The sequence below is a fragment of the Felis catus genome, chromosome D1, assembly GCF_018350175.1.
Source record: "Felis catus isolate Fca126 chromosome D1, F.catus_Fca126_mat1.0, whole genome shotgun sequence".
NCBI classification, from domain to species: domain Eukaryota; kingdom Metazoa; phylum Chordata; class Mammalia; order Carnivora; family Felidae; genus Felis; species Felis catus.
This window is the reverse complement of record NC_058377.1, coordinates 38,821,656-38,849,032: the sequence shown is the minus strand read 5'-3', so window position 1 is coordinate 38,849,032 and position 27,377 is coordinate 38,821,656. Positions and strand designations below refer to the sequence as shown.

The 27,377-nt window shown below is 49.4% G+C and overlaps 1 protein-coding gene and 1 long non-coding RNA gene across 2 annotated transcripts; one reads left to right on the top strand and one right to left on the bottom strand.

The window, feature by feature from the left end:
• ENDOD1 (endonuclease domain containing 1) lies at positions 1-27,377 on the top strand. Its single transcript, XM_023239323.2, has 2 exons — positions 1-402; positions 23,082-27,377. Exons 1-2 carry the CDS (start codon positions 103-105, stop codon positions 24,282-24,284), a joined length of 1,503 nt encoding a protein of 500 aa, XP_023095091.1. The 5' UTR covers positions 1-102; the 3' UTR covers positions 24,285-27,377.
• On the bottom strand, positions 17,578-23,085 carry LOC109491912. The gene is made up of 3 exons (XR_002145507.3): positions 22,945-23,085; positions 22,405-22,555; positions 17,578-17,896 (listed from the first exon to the last, which is right to left on the bottom strand). It is a non-coding gene; the product is annotated as an uncharacterized LOC109491912 (long non-coding RNA).

The window sequence follows — 27,377 nt, the reverse complement described above, 5'->3', positions numbered from 1 at the left end:
CCGCCGCGCCCGGGTCCCGACTTCCCCTCCGGCCCGGCCCGCAGAGCCCGCGCGCCCCCCGGCCGGCCGCCGCTCGGCCCCGCCGCGCTCGCAGAGGCCGCCATGCGGCCCGCGCGCTGGCTCGCGCTGGGCAGCCTCCTCGCCCTGGCCGCGCTGCTGGAAGGCCGGCTGGTGGGCGAGGAGGAAGCCGGCTTCGGCGAATGTGACCGCTTCTTCTACGCCGGGACCCCGCCAGCGGGGCTGGCGGCCGAGGCCCACGTGAAGATCTGTCAGCGCTCCGCGGGCGCGGAGCGCTTCGCCACCCTGTACAGCAGCCGGGACCGCATCCCCGTGTACTCGGCGTTCCGCGCGGCGCGCCCCGCGGCTGGCGGCGCGGAGCCCCGCTGGCTGGTGGAGCCGCAGGTGAGCGAGCTGTGCCCGAGCCCGGGCGCGGGGCTGGCCCCCGAGGGCGCTTTGCAGCCGCGGCGAGGGCGAGCGCGCGGGCGGGGGCGCGGGCGGGGATGGGCGGCCCCGCGTCTTCGCGGCTAGGTCAGGAACCCCGGGTTTCCGAGCCTCCTCGCCGCACCCCACCCCCACCCCTAAGCCACGGCAAGAGCCTGGCCACCCGCGAGCCTCCGGAGAAGCCGCGCCGCCGCCCTCGTCCACCCCGAGGCCCCCAGTGGGAAGTGGTTCTCCCCTACAGTTCGGGGTAGACATCTGCAGTGTCTCATTCATTTCCTGACCAGTGAGGAGCGGGAGACTGACCATTTCGGATCAGCCGAAAGCCTCGGCTGGGAGCTCCCAGGCCTTGGCGCAGGTCGTTGCCACAGTTCTTTGGGCCTGGGTAGGTGGGTGGGCATTTTCATGCCCATTTTGCAGAAGAGGAGATCTAGGCCCAGGGAGTGAAGAGACTTGTGGAAGTCTGCCCAGCCGGGAAGATGGGGCAGGTGTTCACTGCCCTTTCTACTATGGAAAAGCTTCTCTTTTGCAGAGGCCACCTGGGCCTAAAAACCCTTTGTGCACACGACATCGAGTACATTCGGTCTGAAGTTGGGTTGAGTTAGGACCATAAAGGCACATATTTGTAGAAATGCAATGGGAGAGTTACAAATCGTAGGGAAACTGTCCAACTATTGGGAAGGGCAGACAAGTTTTACCTGACTCTTCCTAGCTACGTTATCAGACCACGTGGAAATCATGTCATGAGTGTTCCGTACTGTCGGGTGAGGGTGACCGAACACTGTAAAAGGTTCCCAGAGGCCCTGCTGAACTGCCTTAATACATCCTGCCCCACGTCTGCCTAGCCACCCCCCTCCCTGCACACCCAGCCAGGCTCCCCTTCGGTCAGTTCTCACCGTCCTCCCACCTTGTCTCCTGCACCTGCTCCAGCTACCAAGACCACCCCCCCTGCCCCCCGCTGGGAGCAGAGCTACCCACTCAACCCACTCATTCCTGATAGTCACAGCTGGCCAAAACCACATGGGCGAACAGATTGGCTTTCAGGTGCTTCATTCAGAGCCCTGGGTTGTAATCCCTGCAATGTCATTCAGATATTTCTAGCTCTGAGAGCTTGGCCGGGTCTCATGCACTCTTGCACCTGTCTTCTTACCTTCCTCTCCGTGTCCATTCCATAGCCTATGATGTCAGGGCCTATGAGATCAGGCATTGGAAAAAACCTTTCTCAGTTGTACACACCTAAGATATATATTGATCTAAACTTAGTTTGCCCTCAGCTGCACCGCCTCGAGCTCTCTGCATATCCCCCAGATCATTATGTGTCACGATTGTGCCCCTGTCAAGAAACAGATGATCTAGTCCTTTCTCCTTGAGGGTCTCGTGGACAGCTTAAGGAGACCATACACATGGCGAGGAGGACACAGGGAGGCACGCTAAACAAATTTCAGTTCAATTCAGAGCACATTTAGTCATCAGTCACCTGCTGGGTGCCAGGCTCTCAGGGTACCAGGAGAACAGAGGATGCCCCTTGAGCTGTAAGGTTTCCTAGTGTGCAGGTGAAGAATCAGCTGATGAGAGCTGGGCTGCGTGGGTTCGAGAATCAGCTCCTCTCAGCTAGCTGTAAACTTGGCCAGGTTATTTTAGAGCTAATGACAGGGTGGTGTTGAGGATTAAATGAGTTACTATATAAAGTTCCCTAAGAGATGCCTGGCATATAAGTACCAGCTGTTTTTAGGACATAAGCGAAACCCATGAAGGTAAACAAAATCCTACTAGATTTCACCTGTCTCCAGGGTGATAGGGGAAAGCCTTAGGGTCAGCGTGACATTGGTGCTATGCCTGGAAGGATGAGGCAGAGTTCAGAAGAGAGACAGAAAGGAGGAGGAACATCAAGAGTGAGAGTGGCAGCGCCAGGGGTTAGTGCGTGGGGAGGGGTTGGGATTACTACACTAGTAGAAGTACGCAGGTGCCAGTCTGCTCAAGTGTTCAGAGTAAAGGGGAATAATGGAAGGGAGAGGTCGGGTGTGAAGGAGTGATTAAGGAAGGTGTAGTGAGGCAGAGCCATTTATGCAGTTACAGAAGGAGTCACAAAGGAGCAGGTTTCGTGGGCAGAACTGAGTCATCCAGGCGGTGGAGCCCCCAGGGCAGGAAATGAGGAAGGGGATGGGAGAGGAGGGGGGAAATTGTTCCAAATGGCATCTCGAAGCGTTGAGATTAACAGTGGTTTGGAAACAGTACAGGAGGCTGGAGGTCCCAGCCGGGGAGCTCAGAACGGTGACAGTGGCTGATGTTTTCCTCTGCAAGACGGGCTTGGGTCCCCTTCCCACCCGGCCTCGGTGAAGTGGGCCACGAGCCAGAGGGTATGAGGAAGCAGGGAAGGAAGGAGGGAGGGAGGAGGAGCTGCAGGCGGCTCGGGACACACTGCGGCAGACCTGACTGCTGCCTGCTCCCGGAGGCCTGCCTCCCCGCCCGAGTCCCGGCTGCAGAACCATGCTCAGGGCTCTCTGTGGGCCTCTGGCTGCTTCAGAGCACTTGGTAATGCTGAGTTGCCCTGTGCCCACATCACCTTTTTATGAGGTCAGCTTTACCAAGAGCAGACTGGCGAGGGAGAGGCAGGAGGCCAAAGGAGCGCGGTGCTTGCCTTGGGTAATGAGTCAGTCAGGGCGGCCCTGGCCCCGCGGCTCCCAAAGCCCAATTCAGCACCTTTCCTAGCTGTCCTGCAGTTTCCCTTGGGAAAAACAAGCTCCTAACTTGAAGATCATAGAAACTTGGGCACTCTTGTGCTTAAAACCTTCAAGGTGTTGGCTGCCCTACACCTACAGGACAAAGTTCATTCTGCAGGATGCAGTTTTACAAGGCCGTCCGTGCCCTGGCTCCTATCTCCGGCTCCAGCCTTGTTCTCACTCCTCCCCACCCTCACATTCTATGTTCTAGTATTATCCGGCCGCCTGGCCTGCCTCTCATAAAACTGTACTGTCTGTACTTCTGCTTCTGTACTGTTTGTCACTTCTCATTCCTTTTTTTTTTAATTTTTAAATTTATTCATTTTTGAGAGAGAGCATACGTGAGCATGAGCAGGGGAGGGGCAGAGAGAGAGAGAGAGAGAGAGAGAATCCCAAGCAGGCTCTGCCCTGAGCCTGACATGAGGCTCCAACTCATGAACCATGAGATCATGACCTGAGCTGAAATAGAGAGTCAGACGCTTCAGGGGAGCCTGGGTGGCTCAGTTGGTTAAGCACCGACTACAGCTCAGTTTGTGCGTTCACAGCTCACAGTTTGTGCGTTCGAGCCCCGCGATGGGCTCTGTGCTGACAGTTCAGAGCCTGGAGCCTGCTTCGGATTCTGTGTCTCCCTCTCTCTCTGCCCCGACCCCACTCACGCTCTGTCTCTCTCTCTCTCAAAAATAAATAAACGTTAAAAAAAAAAAAAAAAGGCGCTTAAATGACTGAGGCACCCAGGGACCCCATGCTCCTATCCTGTGCCCAGAATCCTTTCTTTACTACCCCCATCTTGCCCCTCACTTCTTCCTCTCCTCCGTCCTTTAAGACTTCTCAGGTGTCATCTCTTCCAGAAAGAATTGTCCACCTGATTTTGGTCCATTGCTCGGTGCTCCAATAATTTATGTCTTTTTTGTACTTCCCACATTGTTTTAGAATTGCCTACTTATGTGTCTGTCTCAGTGGCCCTTGAGAAGTGAATGCTGCACCCTTATTCATCATGCTTATGTTCCTAAGTGCCTGGGACATGGACAGTCTTAATAAGTGTTGAATAAAATAATTCACTGTTAGGTTCAATCAGGCAGCAGTCAGGGAGATGCTCTGCTTGAGCCTTCTTGGGGGGACATGAACGGCTTCAGAGGCTTGCCCCATAGCTGGCCAGCAGCCGCTAATACAAACATGTCCATAAGGAGAGCTGGAACCCTCTTCTAAGTCCACCCCATTAGTCCTTGCTCTGGCCTTTGGAACGCAAATGACTTGGATCTCTTGTCTAGACAACAGCTCCTTGGTGTCGGATATAGGATCCCCATATCCGCCCACACTGGAAGAATTTAAATGGGATCTTCTGAGGCACAGAAGGAGAACTTTAAAAGGAAGCCGAGAAAACAGAGAGTTGTTGTAGGTTTTATGTGGAATGTGGTTTAAATTGAGAATGGGGGAAAAGGCAAAAAAGAGATGAGAAAATCCCATTAGCGTGATGAGGATGGTTTGGAAGGCTTCCAGTCAAGACCCCAGAGACTTGAGAACTGGTTTCTGGTATGGTACCAGGAGCCTCACACCTTTTAGTCTCTCAATTCCTTGCCATTTAATGGAAGACATTTTGGATAAGGTATCGGTGATGCCTTTCAAGCACATTGTCAATTCATGCTGGAGACCGACATTTAAGATCCTACCAGTTTTTAAACATGAATACTGAATGGATCTGGCTTTATATTCAGCTTACACTTTTTTAATCGTACAAAAATACTCTGATGTCATTGTCTTCGTTGGAGAGATGAAGAGAGGTTAATTGATGTGCCCAATGTCATACAGTTTGGATTTGAACTCATGACCCTTTGCTCTTAGTTCAATGCTCTTTCGGTACGTCGTGGAGATTCTTTGACCTCACAGTGAATCCACTGCGTTAATGGTCATGGGGCTTTCCTCCTCCTCTTTCATATGGGGATCTTCATTTCTACTCTATTTCTCTTTCCCAATGGTCGTAGGACCAGTGGGAGCACATATTTGGCCACATAAATGTTGCTTAGATGTCGGTGGCTCTGGAGTGAAGGGTATGTTCTGGTGAACTACACAAGCGTTTTCCTAAAGGGTCCGATAAGGTCATATTTCAAATCTTAGTAAATGTGAACAGTCATCACAACTTAGAATCTTGATTAAGTTCTGGATCTTTCATTTCTAACAGCAAACCGGACAATTCCGATACCTACTTTCTAGTTAAGAGACTTGAATTCAGACCCCTGCTCTGCCACTTATAAGCTATGGGACCTTAAATTCTTCTAGTCCTATTTTTCTGATCTGTACGTTAAAGGCAATGATAGTGTTTTTCATAGAGTGGTTGTGACAAATGCACAAGGTAACACACACAGACATGTAGCACCGTACTCAGAGTACGGTAAGGTCTTAGTAAATATTAGTGTGTATACTTTATTAAGTTCTTACTCTAATGGGTGTTATTAATTGAAAAACTTCATTTGTGTAAGCTCTGTGCCCAACCTGAGGCTTGAACTCACAACCCTGAGATCGAATCACATGCTCTGCCAACTGAGCCCGCCCCCTTTTTTTATTACTGTTTTTGAGAGAGGGAGAGTGCAAGCAGGGGAGGGGCAAAAGGAGGGGGGAGAGAGAGAGAAAGAGAAAGAAAGAGAGAGGAAGGAAGGGTGGAAGGATGGCTATCCCAAGCAGGCTCCGTGCCCAGTGCGGAGCCTGTTGTGGGGCTCAATCTCACGACTGTGAGATCATGACCTGAGCTGAAATTAAGTGTCAGATGCTTCACCGACAGCCACACAGGTGCCCCTATTACATTTTTAAGATTATTTTCTTAAGTAAGCTCTACACCCAGTGTGGGGCTTGAACCCACGCCTCTGAGTAACCCTGTCCTGAGTAACCAAGAGGTAACCAAGAGGTGTGTTGTCACAAAACAAACAGTGAGCAATCGCATTGCAATCTATTGTGCTGAGCCCGGGTGAGAAGTCTGGGAAGCATCTACTCAGAGGGATGCTTCCCAAGTCAGTCACTCAGTCACTCGCGATGTCTTCCTTACCGGGGCACAGATAGCAAAAGCCAGAGTCACACAGGCTACCTTGCCTTGCATTTTTTTCCTTTTCTGGGTTTTTCTTCATCTTTGAATTCAGCGTTCCCGTCTGATTTGTGGTCATCCTCAGGGGCAAGTTAAGGTACTTGCCCTACGTTGGCGGAACATTTCAGGGATATTTTGTCCTCAAACAGCCCAGTGGACACCGTTCGTCAAGTGTTCACACTTAAATCTGGATAGGTCAGAAAGCAGCTATCATTTACTGATCCCTTACCGTGTACAAGCCGCTAGATGCAGAGCCTGGATTAGAGTTTATGGCTGTCGGATTCCCAAGCTCTTACTACCCTTTCCACTCTGTTGTACCGTCTCCCAAATCCAGTGTTTATATTTTCTCTCCAGATTCCGAATGGACTGACTGGGGCTGTTCCTTTACTGAATTCATCTAGCTCTCCGGATGCTTTGTGGCTTTGCTTCTAATGGACCATTCTGAAAATCCCTGTGTCAGCCTGTCAGTAGCTCAATTATTAGCTCCTGGTGATTCAATGGATCGTTCCTTGACTAAGGATTGTATTCTTTGGGTTTCAAACGTCTCTTCCTTTTAACCGTCAGTGAAACTTTTAAAGTACAAGTGAGAATATGAGAAAAGAAATCCTCCCATTTGCCAGTGGTTTTGCTTCCCGTGATCTGGCCGTGCTCTTGGAATCACTGTTAGTTCAAGAATGGTTTCCCCTTCAAGGTGTAGATCGTGTCTCCTGGGTGGCCACGTACCCTTTTGATTCTGTGGAACTTGACATCTGATGGCAGCAATGATCTGTTGCCTGCTGACATATCTGGCCACTGAAAGGAAGGAAAAGTAAAAAAGAAACGACTCATGGGGCGAACCAAAAATAGAAGCACCATTAGTATTCCAGCCATGCTTCTATTGACCCAGTGCCGGACAGAAGTGTGGCTCAATCAAAAGAGGTCAGGCTGAGGACATTCTATACTTTCAGTCAAAAGGAAAAATATGGTACATTTCATTTTGGAGAGTAAACAGATGGCTGACATAGTATTTGAAAATATAAGTTAAATTGCATGTTCCAGTTGACTTGTACCTTAATTTTAGGGATGATTGGTCTTGAGTTTTGATTGATTTGCAGTTGGCAGGAACACCTAATGCTTTAACAAAGCCCTGGGCCCTTTGTCACTTAATTCACTAAATTGACAAATATTTATTCGAGCATCTGCTATGTGTGAGGCACTCTTCTAGGCCCTGGGCATAGAGCAGTGAATCAAACAGACAAAAATACCTTCTCTCGTGGAGCTTAATATCTACTGGAGAGCACAGGTGATTATAAAATAAATAAATAAAAGACAGGGCATGTTAAATAGTGAAAGGGCGAAGAAAAATAAAGCAAGGCGGGAGGATTTGACCTATCCGGGAAAAGGTGAACTTTTTAAAGGGCTTTCAGGGGAGACATCACTGCGGAGGTGACTTTGTATACACACCTGAAGGAAGTGACAAAGCCAGTCATGCGGGTATCTGGGGAAAGGATGTTCCAGGCAGAGAACGGTGAGTACAAAGGCCCTGAGGCAAGAGTGTTCCTCACGTTTGAGAAAGAGGCCAATGTGTCGAGAGAAGGAGAAATGAGGAGAGTAGCAGGAGATGAGGTCAGAGAGGTGGTGTGGGAGGTAGCAGATCACTTCGGGCCTTCTGGGCTATTTGTAAGAAACCTGCCTTTGGTTTCTTAGTGAGATGGGATGAGATGGGATACCATGGTGCCCACTTTGAGCGGAGGGTTTATTTATTTATTTATTTATTTATTTATTTTAATTTTTTTTTCAACGTTTTTTATTTATTTTTGGGGACAGAGAGAGACAGAGCATGGACGGGGGAGGGGCAGAGAGAGAGGGAGACACAGAATCGGAAACAGGCTCCAGGCTCCGAGCCATCAGCCCAGAGCCCGACGCGGGGCTCGAACTCACGGACCGCGAGATCGTGACCTGGCTGAAGTCGGACGCTTAACCGACTGCGCCACCCAGGCGCCCCTGAGCGGAGGGTTTTTGACGTGCTCTGACTTACATTTTAATAGGGTCCTTTTGGCTGCTGCATTGAGAACAGACCGTAAGGGTTCAAAGGCAGAGCAGAGAGACTAGCTAGGTGGTTTCAATAATCGGGGCAAGAGATGGTGGTGGCTTGGACCACCGGGGCTGGCATTCTTTCTAGCTCAGAGTATATTTTAAAGGAAGAGCCGAGAGCAAGAGAAAGGGAGGAGTCACAGATAACCCCCAGGACTTTGGCCAGAACAACGGGAAGAATGGAGGTGCCTGTGAATAAGGTGAGGATACTGAGGAGCTGGTGTGTTAGATGTGCTAAGGGTGAGATGCCTTTGGGTGTTGAGGAGAGCTAGAACTCTGAGTACTTTCTCACACAGGGCACTTTTCTAGGTGTGTTTTCACACGTAATCTCACTTAATCTGAGGATCCAAAGTAGGTGCTGCGCTAACAGCACAGAGCCCGATGCGGGGCTCAAACTCACGAACTGCGAGCTCACGACCTGAGCTTAACTGAGCTTAACGCTTAACTGACTGAGCCACCCAGGCGCCTCCCCCCCGCCCCGCCCCCATCAGGATTTTTTACAACAGAGCATGTTCCCAGCCCCACTGCCACGTGCCAATGAACATCAGCGCCCGCAGCCTCCAGGAGCACCCTCGTGCCTGTAGCCACGGCAGGTCCCAGGATCTGTAAGTGCCTCATTGGGCTGAGGGCGCTGTTGCCTCCTTTTGCAGTCTTGTTCCGTTCTAATCCGTCCTGGGCATTCCTATGGCCGTTATGCAAGCAGACATTCTCTATAAGGTGATTCCCCAGTGGATCACCTAAAAACTCCTTCAAGCCACAAGGATCGTCCCGAGTCTCGGTGAGCATGGCCAAGATAAGGGCGGGGTTTTGGGTCTTGTCAGGGCATGGAGCTGTTGGCTGCTGGAGGTGGGCTGGGTGCCACGCATGAGCCTGACAGCCCAGCTCCTCACCAGGTGCCAGTTGCCTGAGGGAAAAGGTGCCAGCAAACTACACCCTCCAGAGCCCCACCTCTGGAACAGAGAGAGAGAACCCACTCATCCATCCGTCGGTCCTAGCGAGTGCGAGAATCCCTCCGGTGCACCCAACCTGGCTCCCCAGAGAAGGAAAGCCAGGCTGAGCCCAGCACATTCTGAAACTGCATAGCCCAGTAATGTATTACACCCTGCTTTGGGACCAGGAGAGGGACTTTGCTCCAACTCAGCACACCCCACCTCTTTAAAAGTACAGAAATTCCTTTTTTGCCTTTAGGACTGTTAGTAAACTGGAGTCCTTCCCCTGTGCAAGTTCTCACCTTTGCCCTTACGTCCTAGGTAACCTGGTTTTAACGCAGCTTGGCCAACGAGCCTTCCCGCTGTGTCTGGGCAATGGCAGCATTGGTTTCCGGAAGTCCCCTTGTCATAACATTCATAACTGAGGGAAGAAGCCAACCCATATCACATCAGCTTTTTGAGTGGATTGGCCAGGATGCATGATAGAACCGAGCCATGTAAGGAAATGGCCACTGTTGAGGTTTCTGAAAGACTGGGCATCCACTGTAGTCTCCAGATGCACGGAAGCCGGGGAAGGGAAAGCCAGGTTTGTGAACCATAGTACGCCTTTACTTGTTCTGGAGCATCTCCACTGGATCTGGAGCCGTGGCACCCATGACGACAGAGGCCTCCTTCATGGCCAAGCGCACCGTTTGGTGTGGTTGGTGACCTTGCTCTTGCACCTCAGCCGGACAGACCTCGCTCCTGTGACCCCTGCCTTCTGCACTTTGGAGGCCCAAGTCTGCTCACCTTCCTCTAGGGCTCTGCAAAGCAGCTTCCCCATTGGTTAACCCTTTCTACCCACATCTCTGAATTTACTGCCCTCAGAAGCCAGAGAAGTACTCTCAGATCATTAATCCCATCGTGCCTCCAACAGCCTCAGCGGAAACTCTCCAAGGCTCCGCATTTCTCCTCAGATAAAGATAAAGCCTTATCGTGGTCTCCGGAGTCCGGCATGCGTGGCTCCCGTTCCCCGCCCGGCCTTATCTGGTGTCACACACATTGCCAGGCCTTTACTTCTAGCCACTTTGGCTTACTTCTGTGGGGTGTGGTGCTGCTGTTTTTTCACGCCCATCATAGGGCCTCCGTACCCGCTGTTTTGGTTTTGTTTTTTGTCTTCCGGGATATTCCCAAACAGGTCAGCTGCCCAGAATACTCTCTAGTAGTACCCAACATACCTTTCTTTGCTAGCGTGTCACAGTTGCACAGTTATTTGTGGAACTAACTGAGCGCCACCCAGCTAGACTCTAAGGTCTGTGAGGGCAGGGTACAGGGCTATTGTTGCTGTCAAATCCTCGCCCTCTAATGCAGGGACCGGCAAACCGTTGCTATAAATGGCCAAATAGTAAATACTTCAGGCTTTGTTCGCCGTGTAGTCTCTGATGCACCGATTCAGCTGGGCTGTTACAGCACAAAGACAGCCACAGACAATACATACATGAACGAGCACGGCTGTGTTCCAAGGGAACTTTATTTACGAAAACTGGTGGTGGGCTGGATTTGGCTCACAGGCTGTAGTTTGCCAGCCCCACGGTCTAGCCCAATGCCAGCACTTGGGCGGTAATTAAGGAGTGTCGCTGAATGCTGAGCGCTTTGCGAATATGGATTGAACAGCAACAGTGAAATTCGAACGCTGGGCGGGCCGTCCTATTCCTATTATAGCCCGGCAGCCCAAGATACATCTCAGCTGTGTGTGGTGATGGCCCCTATTTGTCATGTTAAGGGTTTTTTAGGATTATAAACATAACATACGCTTATGGTAAAAATATTTTTCGAACATTCTAGAAGTATATAAGGAAAAGGGTCTCATTTCACGCAGATAACGAACTAATCTTTACAATTTGCGTGTGTGTGTGCTAACATTCCAGAGATTTCTGTTACACATAGAGACGCATGGAGGCACTCCTACTCTTTATTCTAGTCAACAAGGTTCAGGGCCCTTTTGGACTCTAGCACGCCCCTCAAACAACCATCATACCCATGGAGTAGGAGAGTGGAGGGGCTCTGGATGAGTGAATTTGCACATACACAAAAATAATTTATTGCACTTAGAAATAGAAGGCCTGGGGCCTCCACATGCAAAGTCTATTTCTTTCAAGTCGGCATCCAGGTAACTCACGGACAGCCTGAAATAATCTTACCTTCTTCTCCCTTCCTGTGCTCCTGAGCAGCGGTGATCCTCCTCTTAAAGGAGACTTGCTGGCCTGCCCAAAGTCACAAGGCAAGGAGGTGACAGAGCTGACAGCTCTCCTCATGTCTAACCTGGTGTTCTGTCACTCAGCCATGCTGCCGTGTAGTCTCACATCGAGAGGAACTCGAAGAAGAGCGATGTTCATAAAACCCAGGAGGAAAGGTCCAACACATGGAAATGATCTTGCCCGAGAGCAGATTTACTAGCCTTAAATCATATTTATTACACAGCGTTGAGAAGCACATGCTGTCTCTTTTGTGCTTAAAACACAAGGATAAGATTTAATAGTTTGAGGAGGGTTTAGGTTGGATGCAAATAAGCCATTTCCTGGCAGCGAGAGTTATGACACCGTGGGGAAGGGTCCGAGGGCTGTGAAGTCCTCTTCTCTAGTGATCTTTAAAGTGAAGGGTGGATTTTGCCAGTTGGCTTTGGAGAAAGGCTATTTTTTATAGCTGTAATCTCTTTTTTTTTTCTCTAAAATTTATTTTTTGGGGGACGGGGGTGAAGGGCAGAGAGAGAGGGAGACAGAGGATCTGAAGCAGGTTCTGTGCTGACAGCAGAGTCCAATGTGGGGCTCGAACTCATGAACCTCAAGCCCATGACCTGGGCTAAAGATGGACGCCCAACTGAGCCCCTCTTATAGCTGTAATCTTGCGTGGAGATAGGCTTTGAGCCTTTCCCGGTTTTCTGAGGAGGGTGACTCTGAAATTGGTTGACAGTGGTGATATCTCAGCCTCAGTTCCATGCCTGAGTGGCTCACTGACCAGGCCCATTACTGTTGCTTTTGCTGCTCTCAGTATTAGGTACCATTCTGCTCCCCTGTTCTTGCCACAGGCCAGTGCTTGAGTTTTTCCTCTCTTCTTGTACGTAATAAATGTGGTCACAGCCAGTCAGACAGAGACAAGAGTTTATCACACGTTTGTTCTCTGGCAGTGAGTTGGGGTTTAAGAGGTAGGCATGGAATTACAGGGGTTTTCAGTGATTGAAACAAGCCCACGCCGTTTCTTATCTGCTCATTCACTTACTCATTCCTGATCAGTGGGTCTAGAATTTTAGCACTGCAGAGTATGAGTAGTCAGGTACCCAGTTCCTGGTTGACTCTTTGATTAGTGTTGTCATTTTCTTTTTTTTTTTTTAATTTTTTTAACGTTTATTTATTTTTGAGACAGAGACAGAGCATGAACGGGGGAGGGGCAGAGAGAGAGGGAGACACAGAATCGGAAACAGGCTCCAGGCTCTGAGCCATCAGCCCAGAGCCCGACGCAGGGCTCGAACCCATGGACCGCGAGATCGTGACCTGAGCTGAAGTCGGACACTTAACCGACTGAGCCACCCAGGCGCCCCGGTGTCGTCATTCTCTTCCACGCCAAAACCATTTATTCAATTACCAGTACTAAGCCACGAACTAGGAATCTAAGACGTGGTCATGGAACAAGCCCCAGCCCCTTTCCGCAGGTAACTTGTTACTTAAGGTAGGAAGGCAGATCGTGACCCCAGCTTAATTCTCTCCTAGTAGACTGTTAGCCCTGAAAGGGCAAAGACTGAGCGAGCATACAGAGTGGTTCAGAAAATGGGTCTTAGAGGGAGACAAAATTGGGCTGTGTCCCAGCTCTGTCATTTATCAGCTGTGTGACCTTGGAAATGTTACTGAATCTCAGGGAGTTCAAGTTCAGTCCCTATCTGTGGCACGGGGCTAATTGTCCCAATTCCATGGGGGAGTGACGAAGATTCGGTGTGACAGTGTGTACAAAGGCCACTCTGCATTGTGTCCAAGCCCTCACTACATATACGTTAAGCATGTTGAATGAACAAGTCACCTTTGCTTCCCAGACCATGCCTGCCTTGGAGACAACTGGGATGAGGCTGACCATACTCCTAGGTTTGACTCAGTATTATTTCTGAAATGGTTTCCTGGCCTGTGATGGGAAAGTGAGAGGTCAGACTCCTAAGGTGGCCAAATGGAAGAGGAAGATAGGTCGGGCCAAGCAGCAGATGCAATAAAACCAACAAAACTGGGGCTTTGTCAGTGTCGTACCCACCTTCGGTAAAAAGAAGGGTCCAAAGGTCAATTCTAAAGTCCTTTGTAATCCTGGATTTCTCTAATAAAATGCGAGCTGGCCAAAAACAAAAACCAAAAATCCATATTCCTGCTCCAATGCTACCTTTCTTGTGACTGGTCTCAGCCTTTTCTGTGGCTCCTATGCTGTCCTCCATGTTACTTAGCCCATTGATGCATTCTTTCTTGAAGAATTTAGCAGAAGTTCCTTCTCTCTGGTCTGTGGGGTGCCCCCTCTGGTCTGTTCCGAGACTTCTGGAACCAGGACAGCCTTGTCTCTTTCCTTTGTTCCTGAGATTTAATCCAGGTGTCTGGGAAGTTCCATGTCTGTAAGGTTCTTGCCCCAATTCCCACAGGGGGCTTGCTGGGTTCTCCTGATGCTTCAGGCTAGTCGGTGCATGAATCATAAACTTACCCAAGCTTATTCAGGTGAAGGGTAGGGCTGTTGTAACAGATGACTGGTAGATTCACAGACATAGCAACGGAGGTACACACAGGCCTCAAAGGAACCAGAGCTCAGAAACTTCTAGAAAGCAAATGGTCCCACAGACTTTAGGGTCTTTATCCTACTCTCCTCTTTTAACTAGTTTTCCTGCTTTCCCATGGGTCAGCCTGACTACCAACTCTAAACTGCATGTAGCAACCTTCATACTCTAATTGTTGTCTGTCTCTGAGTTTCTTGGATTATGGTGGATTAAAAACCTAAGAGAGCCATCTGATTGGTTGCTGGCCAGATTGGCCATCCCTTGGTTGTGACTGGCAAGGGGGTGAGGAGGAGGAGGTCATGTGGTAAGAAATGCTGTCTTTAGAGATAGTGTCTGAAATACTCAGTTAATTTAGAAACAGAAGTTGACTGTGGCATGTTGACGAGGGCTGATACACCTGGTGGTTGCGGGAGCCTGGTTTGGGCGGCCATATTAGATTACTCGAGGGACCTTCACTACTCAACAGAACTGGTTCTGTGTACCAACTGTGTGTGTAATTCATGCCACAGAGGCCCTGAGGTGGAATTGATCCTCCCAGGACTGGGTGAGCTGTGATCTTGGGAAAGCACTCACAGAGGCTGTCTCAATCCAGGGTCCTGGCAGGAAACAGATGGAACTCTCAAAGTAGTTTAACCGACAGAATTGAATGAAGAAACGATTTACAGAGAACTAAGGGAGTCAACGAGATGGGGTAAAGCGCCTGGGGCCTAGCCGTTGCAGGGACCTGTGACCATCCCAAGCCCGTGGGGTCAGGCGGGAGCCTGGTGAGAGCCATGACTGCCCAGAAACTCAGCCAGAGCCACAGCTGCAGCAGCCAGATGCAGGGGGAGCCAAGGAATACATCCTCTGGTCTCTCTCTTCCCACCCTTCTGTTGGCTGCTCCAGGCAGAAGCCAGAGGGCATGAGAGCTCAGATGATGTGAGCCAGCCTCCTGGGGCACAGAGCAGGGCAGAGAGGAGTGGAGAAAGGATCAGGGAGGCCAAAAGACACCCCCGGCATGGGGGCTGTGAGGCTGGGGCTGGGCCTGAGCGCCCAGGAGGAGTTCAAGCAGCAGAGAGGAGTGGTGAGGCACCCCCACCACTGAAGTCATGGGTGCCCATACAGGGGGAAGCAGGGAAACACTCATGTTACATCCATATAACTGACGTTGTTGGGAACGGATTGGCCTGTTTTGGCTGAATGAAAGGGAAGATCTGAGAGAAGAGATTGGAGGGGGTGGGGAGGCCTTCTGAATATACCTGTTTGCCATTTAACCAGGCAATATAGGATACTGTTGAAGATGTTAGAATAGTGAGATCTGCTCAAAAGAGTATAAGTAGCAAAAAAGGACTTCTTATTCTGTGGATGGATAAGGTAGGAAATCCATGTTTACACGGTTTGATGATCAGAATATTCACTGCTCCAACAGGTGGAGGATTTAAATGGCCCTATAATACTTTATTCTCTCCCTTGGTATTGTCATCATAGCTCTTGCAATTTGTGAATAATACTCTCACAAATCGCAAGGATCATGTGGATCTTTTTTTATTTTAATTTTTTTTAATGTTTCATTTATTTTTGAGAACAAGAGAGACAGAGCACGAGCGGGGGAGGGGCAGAGAGAGAGGGAGACACAGAAACCCAAGCAGGCTCCAGGCTCTGAGCGGTCAGCACAGAGCCTGACACGGGGCTCGAACTCACAGACCGCGAGATCATGACCTGAGCCGAAGTCAGACACTTAACCGATTGAGCCACCCAGGCGCCCCTCATGTGAATCTTTAAGCCCAGCTAGGCACTACCCAACGGTGACTTAAACATTTGTTTTTTGGTGTGGGATTCATGGACCCCCTGCATCAGCATCACCTGGGGTGGTGGTTAAAAATGCACTTCTGAACCCCACTCCAGTCCTGCTGAATATACCTCTGGTGTGAAACACAAGAATCTGCATTTTTAACAGGGACCAAGGTGCTTCTAACACAAACTAAATTCTGAAAACTACTGATTTAAGGAGACAGCACTCATTTCTTGTAGTGGCTATCTGGGCAGGAGTGAATGCCACCAGGGACCCATATGATGAATGAGAATCTGATAAAGATCTAGCCCAGCAGGTTCTCAATTTAGAATCATCTGGAGAACTTTAAAAACATCCTAGATGCCCAGCCCTCTCGCTACTCCAGAATTCTCATTTAATTGGTCTGGGGCGAGGCCTGGACATATTTTATGTAAAACTTCCAGGTGATTCTGACAGGCAGCCAGACCCAAGAACCTCTAATCTTGTCTGAACTCGGAAGGTGGAAAAAGTTAGAAACGGAAGAAATGTCTCAACTTAACAGACTTTTTGGAATTCCGTACCCCACGGTCAAGTGCTAAGAATAATTGCTCTGGAAAAGAAAGCAGAGAACAGAGTGGAAAACAGGCTGCAGTGAGTAATGAGGAAGGAAACCAAAGAAGACCAGGGATGATGTAACCTGAGAAGGTACTGCAGTTCTGGAAAGGTCTTAAAGGACTCGGGCACTTTTGTAGACTCCCAGCAGGAGTTTGAAAGTTGGAGTTAGGCATGAGAAGGAGGAGCCAGAGGAGTCCCACGGGAGCTTGTCTGTCCCTGAGGCCACCCATGGGCCTCCCCTCAGGCGTCCTTTGCTGGCCCGGCTGTGTATTGCCAGTTTAGGGTTGGTGCATTTTTTAATCCCCCCCCCCTTTTTTTTTTCATTTTTTTAAATTTTCAAGAAAAGGTTGAAATGGAAGTGGAACATCCTTTGATTCTTTCTTTTCCATCGTCTTCTGACTCGGGGGGAGAGAACCCTTCACGCAGCTTACCTTTGTACCTCCACACCCTGGACACGGGCTGAACACCTACTGTGTGCACAGCACCAGGAGAGCTGGAAGGCCTGCTCCTCCCCAGGCAGGAAGGTGTGTGAGCGGCCCTGGGGGCCCAGAGGAAGGGTGATTCACAGGGAGGAAGGCGGAGGGCACCCCAAGGCCTGCCTGAGTGCAAAAGGGCTGGTCAGGAAATGAAAAGCCCTGTGTTTCTCTTTCAAAAGAAAAAAAAAAAAAAAGAAAAAAGAAAAAAATCCTAGTAGGTCTTCTAAAGCTGTTTCTGTTCCCAAGGGGATAGAGAATATTTTGGATGCCAAATAGGGAGGATTTTTTTTTCTTCTTAAATGGGTGGGCCGGAACTGTTTATTCCCTTCCTGAGAGCCAAAAGGTCTTACGGTTTGTCCTTCCTCAAACGCCCCTCGTTTGCTATGGAGGCTTCACCAGCCTCCTGCTACTTTTCTGAAAGGCAGCTCTTTCCTCGAGCTGCATATTTTCCATGGCAAGTACATTGTCTCAGACTTCACCCAAGGCCTCAGATCTAGTTCATTCTGATGCGCGTGACTGTGCAGAGGCCCTGTTTGCGCATCCAGCTCCAGGTCTGATAAGATCATCCGATGTCCCCGCTGTCAGCTGCACTCATGTTCCTTGTAAGGAGGGGCCCTCTTACCCACTTCGTGGTGGGCAGCAGGATGATAGCATCTTTCTAATGTCCCTGTGTGTGTGTGTGTATGTGTGTGTGTATCATAGTTCAGCGCAGAAGCAAAATCGGAATACCAGCTGTTCTGCTCATTCAATTACTTAACTCTTGTTGAAAATAAAACACCTCCCAAAAGAACAGCCTGTTTGTCCCCACAGAGTAGGTAGGCGCTCACAGGGGGTCTCTCCTAATCACAGGATCTTATCTGAATCAGCCCAGCCGAGAGCTTATCTAGCCTCAGGCTAAGATTCTCCAGGGGGAGGAAACACCACCCCTTTCGGAATCATCACAAAGTTCCAGAACCATTTTGATGATCCTTCTAGATGACCACCTTTTCCATGCGGCGGATCGTGGAGCGGAACCAGAGGACGAGCTGACCTCTCTGGAGCCTCTCTTTCTCATCTGCAAATTGCAAGAGATGATGTGCATCAGAAGATTGTTGTAGAGGTCAAATGAGGTCACTCTTGCAACAACTGCCAGTCACTGCCCGATGGCAAAGGGCCGCTGTGCTGGCTGCAGGAGCACAGAGGTGATCGGGCACTGTCTCGGACCCTTCAGTATAGTGGGATGGACAGATGGAGAAACATAGTTTCAGTGCCTGCCAGCTGTCCCCCCACTTTGTCTCTGCTTGCCTAAATCGACCATCCACTTGTGTCCCGTCCCCCTCAGCCACACCTGGCTGCCACTCCCCAGCTTCCCCGGTCCACGTCCCCTGAGCCCGTCTTGCTCGTCACCTGCGCTCGCACCCACTCAAGTCTCTCCATCAGCAGTGCCAGTGGCTGCCACCTGCCGCCCTCTGTCCCTGCCCACCTGGACTCTGAGGTGTTTCAATTCTGTTTGCAGTGCCAAGGCCGCCCCACTTCAATCCCACCAGTTCTTTCTCTGCACCTGTTCCTGACCTGTGGGTCACGGCTGTGCACAAAAGCAGTATAAAAACTGTAACTCTGGCCTAAGCACAGCTGGTCTGTCCCCATCCTGGTTGGCTTCCATGGAGCCTTCCCTTCTTTCCAGCGTCTTTCCTGCCCTCTCTCATGAATTCCCTGGCACGGTGACCACCACAGGCTGGCAGACCTTCCCTGCCCTCCTGACGCTCTGCCTCCATGTCCCCACTTACTGCAGAGAACTGACCCATACCAATTCCCCATGTCCCCTCCCCTTCCCGCCATGTTCTCAGGAGAGGTCCCTTCACCCCCGGCTGACTCTTCTCCATGTGCTCCCAGTATCATTCCCTTTGCTGTCCCATCCCCCTGTGGCATTGGTGTCCTCACCACCAGAATACTAATAAGCAACACCCACCAAGAACCTAAAATACGCAGAGTCTCCATTATGCTTTATGCAGACGAAGTACAAGAGATGGTCCTGGGGGCACCTGGGCTACTCAGTTGATTGAGCATCCGACTCAGGTCATGATATAACGGTTCATGGGATCGAGCCCCGCATCAGGCTCTGTGCTGATGGCGTGGAGTCTGCTTGGGATTCTCTCTCTCCCTCTCCCTCGGTCCCTCCCCTGGTTTCTCTCTCCCTCTCTCTCAAAATAAATAAACTTGAAGAGAGATGATCCCAGTATTCATGCTCCTTACAGTCTGTAAAAATATATGAAACAAATGCCCAAGAGCCTGTTCTCCTGCATATGCAGACACCGCCCCCTCTCCAATCCCAGTATCTTCTTCTGTTGGATCCATTGTGTGTGTGCTCTTTAAAAGTAATCTTGGTGACTAGTGATGAGCTTCTCCCACATTCCCATTCTCCCCACCTGGGCATCCTAGCCCTCTTGCAAAGCCTCCTTGCCACTCTGCTTCTGGGACATTCCGGGACCCTGTGCATACTGTCAGGGCTGCAGCCACTCTCTTGGCCCATGGCACAGCCCCCTGACTGGTCTTGGAGGTCTTGACCGGGACCCTCACTGACCTCCTGGTCTTCTGGCCCTGTGGGACCCTGTGTCTCGTCAAAACCCTTGTGCAGGCTTGCTGCTGGGAAGGGGTTTAAGGGAACTCCCCCGTACCTGCCAGGCCTCTGAACTGTTGCAGAGAAGGTGCTTGTGAACTTGGTATGATTGCAACCTTGGAGGAGTTGAGAAGAGAGAGCAAGAGGAAGGGAGAAGGAGGGGGGCAGAGTACGGCTGCCGAGCCTCCATGTTTGTGTTCTCCTCCTGCGGATCGTTGTCACTGTCGACAAATAGCTCTTCTTCCCCACTCAGTGACAGACTCCCCTGTGGCAAATCTGTACCAGGTGACTCATGTCCCTGATGTTTGCATGGACCTCGCAGCCCAGAAACCCTCAGGGACCGGGGCTCTGCTCAGTGACACTGTGCCCCTGAGATAGATGCCTTTGAGCCCCTAAGTGCTCCCTTGCACAGAGACCTGAGCAGCCCCACCCTCCCAATGCCCCTTTCCCTCGGTGGTGTGTGGGGGCCGGAAGACCATCTTTGCTTATTTCCGTGACCTGCTCCTCAGCAAAGGGCCTGCTCGTCCCCTGCCTTTTCCTGAAGCTTCTCAAACAAGTCGTCTGCAGCCTGCTCTCACTCTGTCCAGTCACCTCCACCACCTGTCTTGCTTCCCCAGTCCTCTGTGGACATCGCCCTTTGAAGTCTCACTAAGGATTCTGGAATCATCGAAGGCCTTGATTTTCGTCCCCATCCTTCCATTTCCCCTCTGGGAGGTGCCACACTGTTGATCTTCTGTAGCCAAAGCTTTCTCCTTCCTTGACTCTTGATGTGACACTAGATGACTGATTCTCCTGCGGCTCCATCTGAGTTTCCCAGTTGTCTCTTGTCCTCTGCCTGTCCTCCAGCATGGCCGCCCTGCGGCTCTCCTGTTCCCCAGAGGCATGGACGGCTGCTGGCGCGGAGCTGGGGTTTTGGAGTCTGAGAAGCTGGGTGTAAGCCTTGGCCCTGCCACTTACATATTGGATGACCTTGTACCTGCTGCTTAACTTTTCGTGTTCCTGCGAGTAAAACGAAGATGATGATAACACCTCGCTGGGAGGGTTATGTGAGGAGTCAACGCAGCAGCTCAGTGCTTTCCAAAGGGTAGTCATTGGCAAACCTGCTTTACAATTTTGGCCACATCCGAGGTAATGGGGATCCTATCAGGATTAAAAAAGATGCTTCCTACTGGGCCCCTGGGTGGCTCAGTGGGTTGAGCGTCCCACTTCGGCTCAGGTCATGATCTCACAGTTCTTGAGTTCGAGTCCCACGTCAGGCTCTGTGCTGACAGCTCAGAGCCTGGAGCCTGCTTTGCATTCTGTCTCTCTCTCTCTCTCTCTCTCTCTCTCTCTCTCTCTCTCTCTCTGCTCTTTCCCTGCTCACACGCTGTCTCTCTTTCAAAAATAAATAAAGATTTTTAAAAAAATTTAAAAGATGCTTTGTATGGAGCTTTCCACGGTGCCTGGTATGCAGTGAGCATTCACTAGGTGGTAGTGATAATTATCCTGTGATGAGTTATCTGTATATCAGACCATTTATAATCTGCTTCCTGCCACCGGTTCCAATCCATCCTTTCACTTTTCCTTAGTCAGAATCCGATTTTCGCCGGCTGCTGCTCTCTGCCCCGACGCCTTGGTGTAGAAGTCTTGTTAAGCCTTGCTGACCTTTCTGCGTCTCTGAATTTATCCAAGTCTTGCACATCCTCCTAATACCACCTCAGCTTCTGCCTTCTTCAGGAAGAAGTCATCGTTGACTGCATTCATTGTGCCCTTCCTTCCTTTCAAATTGGTCTGCTCTTTTTCTTCATGGCATGTATTTGGCATTTAACATAAACCACACTGCACTGTTGTTTTTTCTCTTGGTTTCCTATTTCACTTTGCACCTATGTCTTGTTTTCCTAAGTAGGTGGTGAATTTCTTAATGTGAAGGCCTGTTTCGAGGCAAATAAGGCAGTGATTAAGGACACCAGCCATGAGGCTGGACTTTCTGCATTCACATGGTAATGCCACCACTCACGGTGTGGCCTTGAGCAAGCTTCTTAATCTTGATGTGCCTCAGTTTCTTCATCTGTCAAAAGGTGATCATGGTACCTAGTTTTTTTGTAAGTTTAAATGAGTGAGTACTTAGCATAGCCACTCACTGATGTAATACACGTAAAGTGCTTTGAATTGTGCCGTGTAGGGCTCATTAAGTGTTGATGGCCGTGGTGGTGGTTTTTGTTACCAGTCCTAACGCTTCCTTCTATAGTACTGGTCCCACATAATATACGCTTAATAAATATTACTGAATGGATGAGTATTTCCCCTCCGGTGCTCCTCTGCAATTTTCTATCAGTCTATTTTTCTTACATGCATGTTGGCAAGAAAACTGAAACTCTCCTGTCATTTAATTCCAACACATACACAAAAAAATCCCATGGGTTTTAAGAGCTTTTACTGTCTGGCATAAAGGCCAACTCATTGAGAGAAACAATTTTTTTTTTCCTTGTACTAAATTTGAAAAAGTAATTTATTATAAGATTATTTATGGGGCAGGATGCTGGTGGAGGGGGAGAGTTCATTTTTCTAAAACCTCTTAACATGTGATTAGGAAAAAAATTTTCCACTAAACACAGGAACTGTATCAAATGACGTGGGTGGCCCAGGGGGACCAGGTCAGCCGGGAGGTGGATTACAGAGAGAGCTTTGTACCTGCTCCTCCATCCACAGGTTCCACTGGGAAACCAAAGAGTAAGATGAAGTGGTGCGTGCAAAAGGACAAGTGTCACCCAGAAATGTAATCTGAAATCACCTCTTACATCATAGGCGTATTTTTGTCTTGAGCGAGCAGTGTTGTCAGTAATTTATAATCATGGCAATAACCAGATCATTAAACTATGCAGAGAGTGTGGAAAAATACATCTGCCCTTTGCATGACAGTGCGTCAAAGAATATATTAGACTTTCTCAATCAAATACTCTTACTATTTCTAGTACGGTTTTCCATACCTGAGTTAGGTGTTTTAATTCCATACACACTGACATTCCTTCACAAAGTGGAGCCTCCCAAGACATACTTGATTGTTCTGCAGAGTTAAGCAAGCATGGAGATGCTGGGAAGCTGTTTTGCTGCCTTTACTCGATAGAGTTTCAGATGATGCTGTAACAGATGACATTAAAATACTCGTCACCTTGGGATCAGAAGAGTTTTGTCATAGGTTAAAAAAATGGTTTTAAGACAAGACATAGGAATCATAATGGGGATTTCTGTCAGTGGAGGTCAGCTAGCAGACTATCATAAGACCCTGGGATTTAATGTTTTATAAATGGTATGGTAAAGTGACTTCATAATGTCATACCCAAGGGGGGGGGGGCGCATGCGCAAGCGCAGGCATGTGCGGGTGCGTGGGTGTGCGTGTGAGAAGGTGTTATCATAGAGCAGTTCTACCCAGGTGGAGTGTACGCAGGACAGAAAACAGGAAACAGTCTAGTTAGAAGCCACTTTCAAACACCAGTGTCAAGGGATATTAGGATGAAGCGTGTGCGCACCAGAGGACCAAGCGCTCCCGAACCCCAGGGCGAGGAGGGCTCTTGCTGTAGGGACTCTAGAGCCTTGGCGGAAGGGTTCGAGCGCACCGTCGCCCCTGTGAACAGCACGCATCTCAGTCCTTGCTCTCTTCTTTCAGATTGACGATCCCGCCAGCAACCTGGAGGAGGGGACTGATGAGACTGATGCCATCGCCTCCGTGAACAACCTGGGGAGCGGGCAGGCCCTGAGTGCAGATTACGTGGATTCTGATTACCAAAGAGGACAGCTGTTCCCGTTCTCCCTTGGCAGTGATTTCCACGTGGCCACGTTCGCTCTCACAAATGCAGCTCCGATGACCCCGTCCTTCCGGGAGCGGTGGTACATGAATCTCAACAGCCTAATGGACCGCGCCCTGGGCCCTCAGTGTGGCGGTGGGGAAGACCTGTATATCCTCACAGGCGCTGTGCCCTCAGACCAGAGAGTTCATGGCAAAGTGACCGTCCCTGCGTTTGTTTGGCTGGCAGCCTGTTGTGCCGTCCCTGGCAGCGGCTGGGCCATGGGCTTTGTCAAGCACACCCGGGACGGTGACGTCATAGAGGACGTGATGGTGAAAGAATTGGAGAAACTGCTTCCGTTTAACCCTCAGCTGTTCCGGGACAACTGCGGCGAAACCGAGCAAGACACGGAGAGAATGAAAAAAATCCTGGAAGTGGTTAACCAGGTCCAGGACGAAGAGCGAGCGGTGCAATGGGAAGAGGGCGCTAGTGCCCGCTCTAGCGCAAAGAGCGAGAGATCTGCTCTGCTGCCCCCAGAGGCCTCTGAGGAGAGGAGTAGCTTTTGGGGCAAGTTTATGGGCCTGCTCGTGACCCCCGTCATCAAGCTTTTCCAGTTACTTTATTATCTTGCAGTGGGGATCCTGAAGAACATTATGTACCTCCTGTGGTTTGTTACCAAGCAAGTGATTAATGGCATAGAAAGTTGCCTTTACCGCCTGGGTTCGGCCACCATCTCCTACTTCTTGGCCATTGGGGAAGAGCTGGCCAGCATTCCCTGGAAGGTACTCAAAGTCATGGTCAAAATCATCAGGGCCGTGCTGCGGATCCTTTGCTGCCTGCTCAAGGCCGTTTGCCGCGTTCTGGGCATTCCCGTCCGAGTCCTTGTGGATGTGGCCGCTTTCCCTGTGCACACCATAGGCGCGGTTCCGATTGTGTGCAGGGACATTGCAGTGGGCCTCGGTGGCACTATCTCTTTGCTCTTTGACGCCGCTTTTGGTACTATGGGTGGCCTGTTCCAGGTTTTTTTTAGTATCTGCAAGAGGATTGGCTATAAGGTTACTTTTGACAATTCTGGGGAGTTCTAGAACTCAAAAAAAAAAACCAGTCATGTCCAGTTACGGTGAATTTGACTTTTTTTTTTTTTTTTAAAGTAGAGAAAGCTGGACTATTTTGTCTTTGCAATGGGTTTCTGTTCACTGTCAATTACCACTCTATTTTGAGCGTTGGTAGGGGTATTTGCATGTTTTTGCAAAGGAAGATGGTATAATTTAGACTTGACCTAAGGGAAAGGTTGAGGCTGGGATTATGTGTAGGACATCTGTGTGGTGTGGGCAGACTTCCAAAGCATTAGAATCTTTATTCACTCTGCTATGGGTGGACCACCTGAGATTCTCTGGTGTTCATTTGTGATAACTAAGAATTACAGAGGAGGGAAGAATTAGAAGGCAACTTGAATCCAAAGAGTTTTGAAGCAGAGGAGAAAGGAATCTTGTTTCCCTTCTTCTCTGAGACTTGAGGGCAAACCGCTAGAGATGCTGTGGATTGATTTCGTTTTCATTTGCTTCTCTTTCTCTCCAACTCGGCTGACCTCGGGAATGTGCAGACATGGTCCCCTGCTGAAATCACTTTCTTAGGGATAAAGAATTTGCTCTATCCCTTAGCTTGCCATGGCTTCCAAGGACCCGTAAGGTTGTTTGGTGTTTGTTTTTTTTTTTTCTTCCAAAGATGAATTTTGCTGCATTTTTCTTTTAGGTAACGATAAGCATGTTATGTTAAATGTGGCATAACAGAGTTTGAATGTAAGGGCGAAATTTTTTCGCCCTTTGAACAGTGTAGTACAGTCCTCTCAGGTGTGAAGAAGAGAATGCAAGGGTCGGAGCCCTGCTCTGAGTAGGTGCCGCAGGTCTGAGAACATCCTTAGCCAAGCTTGGATTAACTTGATGTAGATTAAATTTCTGGCTGACAAGAATGGGCCCAAAGACTGACATGTTAAGCTAATATGAAAATCTGTATTCCTTAATATTCTAGATCAGGCTTTGTTATATATCAGGCAAGTACTCCATTACCATAAAGCACTCAGACCTCTGTCCTTAAATGATTGTTTTGGTTGAAGTGTATATAAAAGAGCCACAAAAGAAAAACTATTCTAGCTATAATTCCATATCCGTATATATCTAAGTTTATATACATATAAACTTGAATAAGAATCACTATGTCTTAGGAAATAATTTTTTAGTGTGTTTGAGGCTAGAAAAGTCTCCCATTAATGCAAGTTTGGTTTGAGAGCTAATCCCTATTTTTTTTTTTTTTATCAAGCACTTGTCATTTTAAATCATGCCCTGAAAGAGAAAGCAGTATCTTCCAAACTTTGCTCTGCCTTCCACAGCTGAGCTGGAATCATCTGGATTTTTCTGAACGTTCTAAAGAGTTGCCGTGAGGTAGAAAGGGGCCAAGTGCAAAATGCTGATCTTGGGAGTGCAGGGTACCATTCATCTGAAAGTTAGTTGCAAACACCTGGGATCCAGAAAGGCAACAAGGAGAGAATAATGGGCTAGCTATCTGCAGCTGGTCAGTAGACAAGAAATGTGAGTGTAGTGACTTACACTTTGCCGAAAAATAATTGAATTGCACCCAGTAGAAGCGTAGCTCTCCTGACCCGTTGGCGGTACAATGTTGGGGATTACGAACACCGGACTAGTCCATGATAGGGGGATGTGCGCTAGATTTATCCAAGAATCTTGAGCAGTAGTTTACCAACACTTCTGTTCGTGAATGTGAACATCTGTAGTTGGGCTCCCCTTCATTTCAGCGGCGTGGAGGTGCACGCCTTGGTAGTAAGGGGTGAGGGTTTGCCTTGGTACTAAGGGGTCAAGAATCCTGCTGGCAGAAGGGAAGGGAATCTACGAAGTAACAAGAGAGATGGTCTGGCCAAACCCCGAAGTGATGAAGAAACCCAGGCACAGGGCGGGGCCAGGTTTGCCTTTAGTTTCTTTGCTAACTGATGAGAGACCAGGAGCCAAGGTCTTTTGTACCTGTCCTGCCACACCTGGGATGTCAGATAATGTGTGCATGTGTGTTACTACTCAGCTGCCTCCTTGGACCATTGGCAGGGCTTTCTCCGTCATCCATCAAACAGAGTCTGGGCCCTGACTCATCAACGGGATTCAGCCTATGTGATGAAATGATTAGCCGTCCATGCACAGCCTCATGCTTACTGCCTCCCGCAGAATCTGTATTCCCTCACAGTATATATTTGCATACCGACGAGGCCCAAACGGGGGCATCTGTGGCAGCTTGAGCCTCTTGGCACCGTGCGAGGAACAGGGCATCCAAACTGCTTCTTGAGAGCCATTTGGAAATGGCTTCTTTCTCATCTGTGGTTGTTTAGTGTCTTATTTATTTATTCTTGTGTGGCCTTTTGTGAAATCTGGGAATGAATAATAAAGCAAAATACATCCTTAAGGTTAGGTGGCCGAGACCCTCCACTCTGGATCGCGAGGGTTGGCTGTGCCTCTCGTTTACCGGAGCTGGCTCTAGCAGGTGGTTGGACTGCTGACCTTGCCAACCAAGCTACTTTGGGCTTTGAGATGAGAATTTGAGGTGTGAATCCGGATCGATGAACCCTGTCTCTGGCCTGAAGACTTTTCTGTGGCTGTGTTATATTCTCAGGCCCACGAGAGGTCAGCCAACTCTTCCTCATTATGGAGCTAATTTTCTAGTCTGTGGATCAGCCACGCCTTTGGACACTCCTGTTTTCCATTGTGCCTTTTGAATGTTGGCTTCTCACTCACCATCAGCACTTCCACCTCAATGCAGACTAGCGAGTTGGGAGAAGGAACTAGAATGAAGCACTCGTCATTCAGTCAGCCGTTCATCTGTCAAACATGCATTTTTGAACATCGAGGTTGCAGAGTTGCAGAGATCAGCGATACACGGATCCCATCTTGGAGGAGTTCAGGAATCTAGTGGAGAATACACGGTACAATGGATAACCTGTAACATATCATCGCTGGTGCTGCAGTGAACGTGCCCCCTGGAGCACAGGAAGAAAGCCCACAAAACCATGGAAATTAGGGAAGCCTTTCTGGAGGGTGTGACAAAAGCCAATTGGACATTTTCAAGCTATGTACAATGCTGTGCACCTTGCAATGCTCAATAAAGTAATTACTGACAACTCA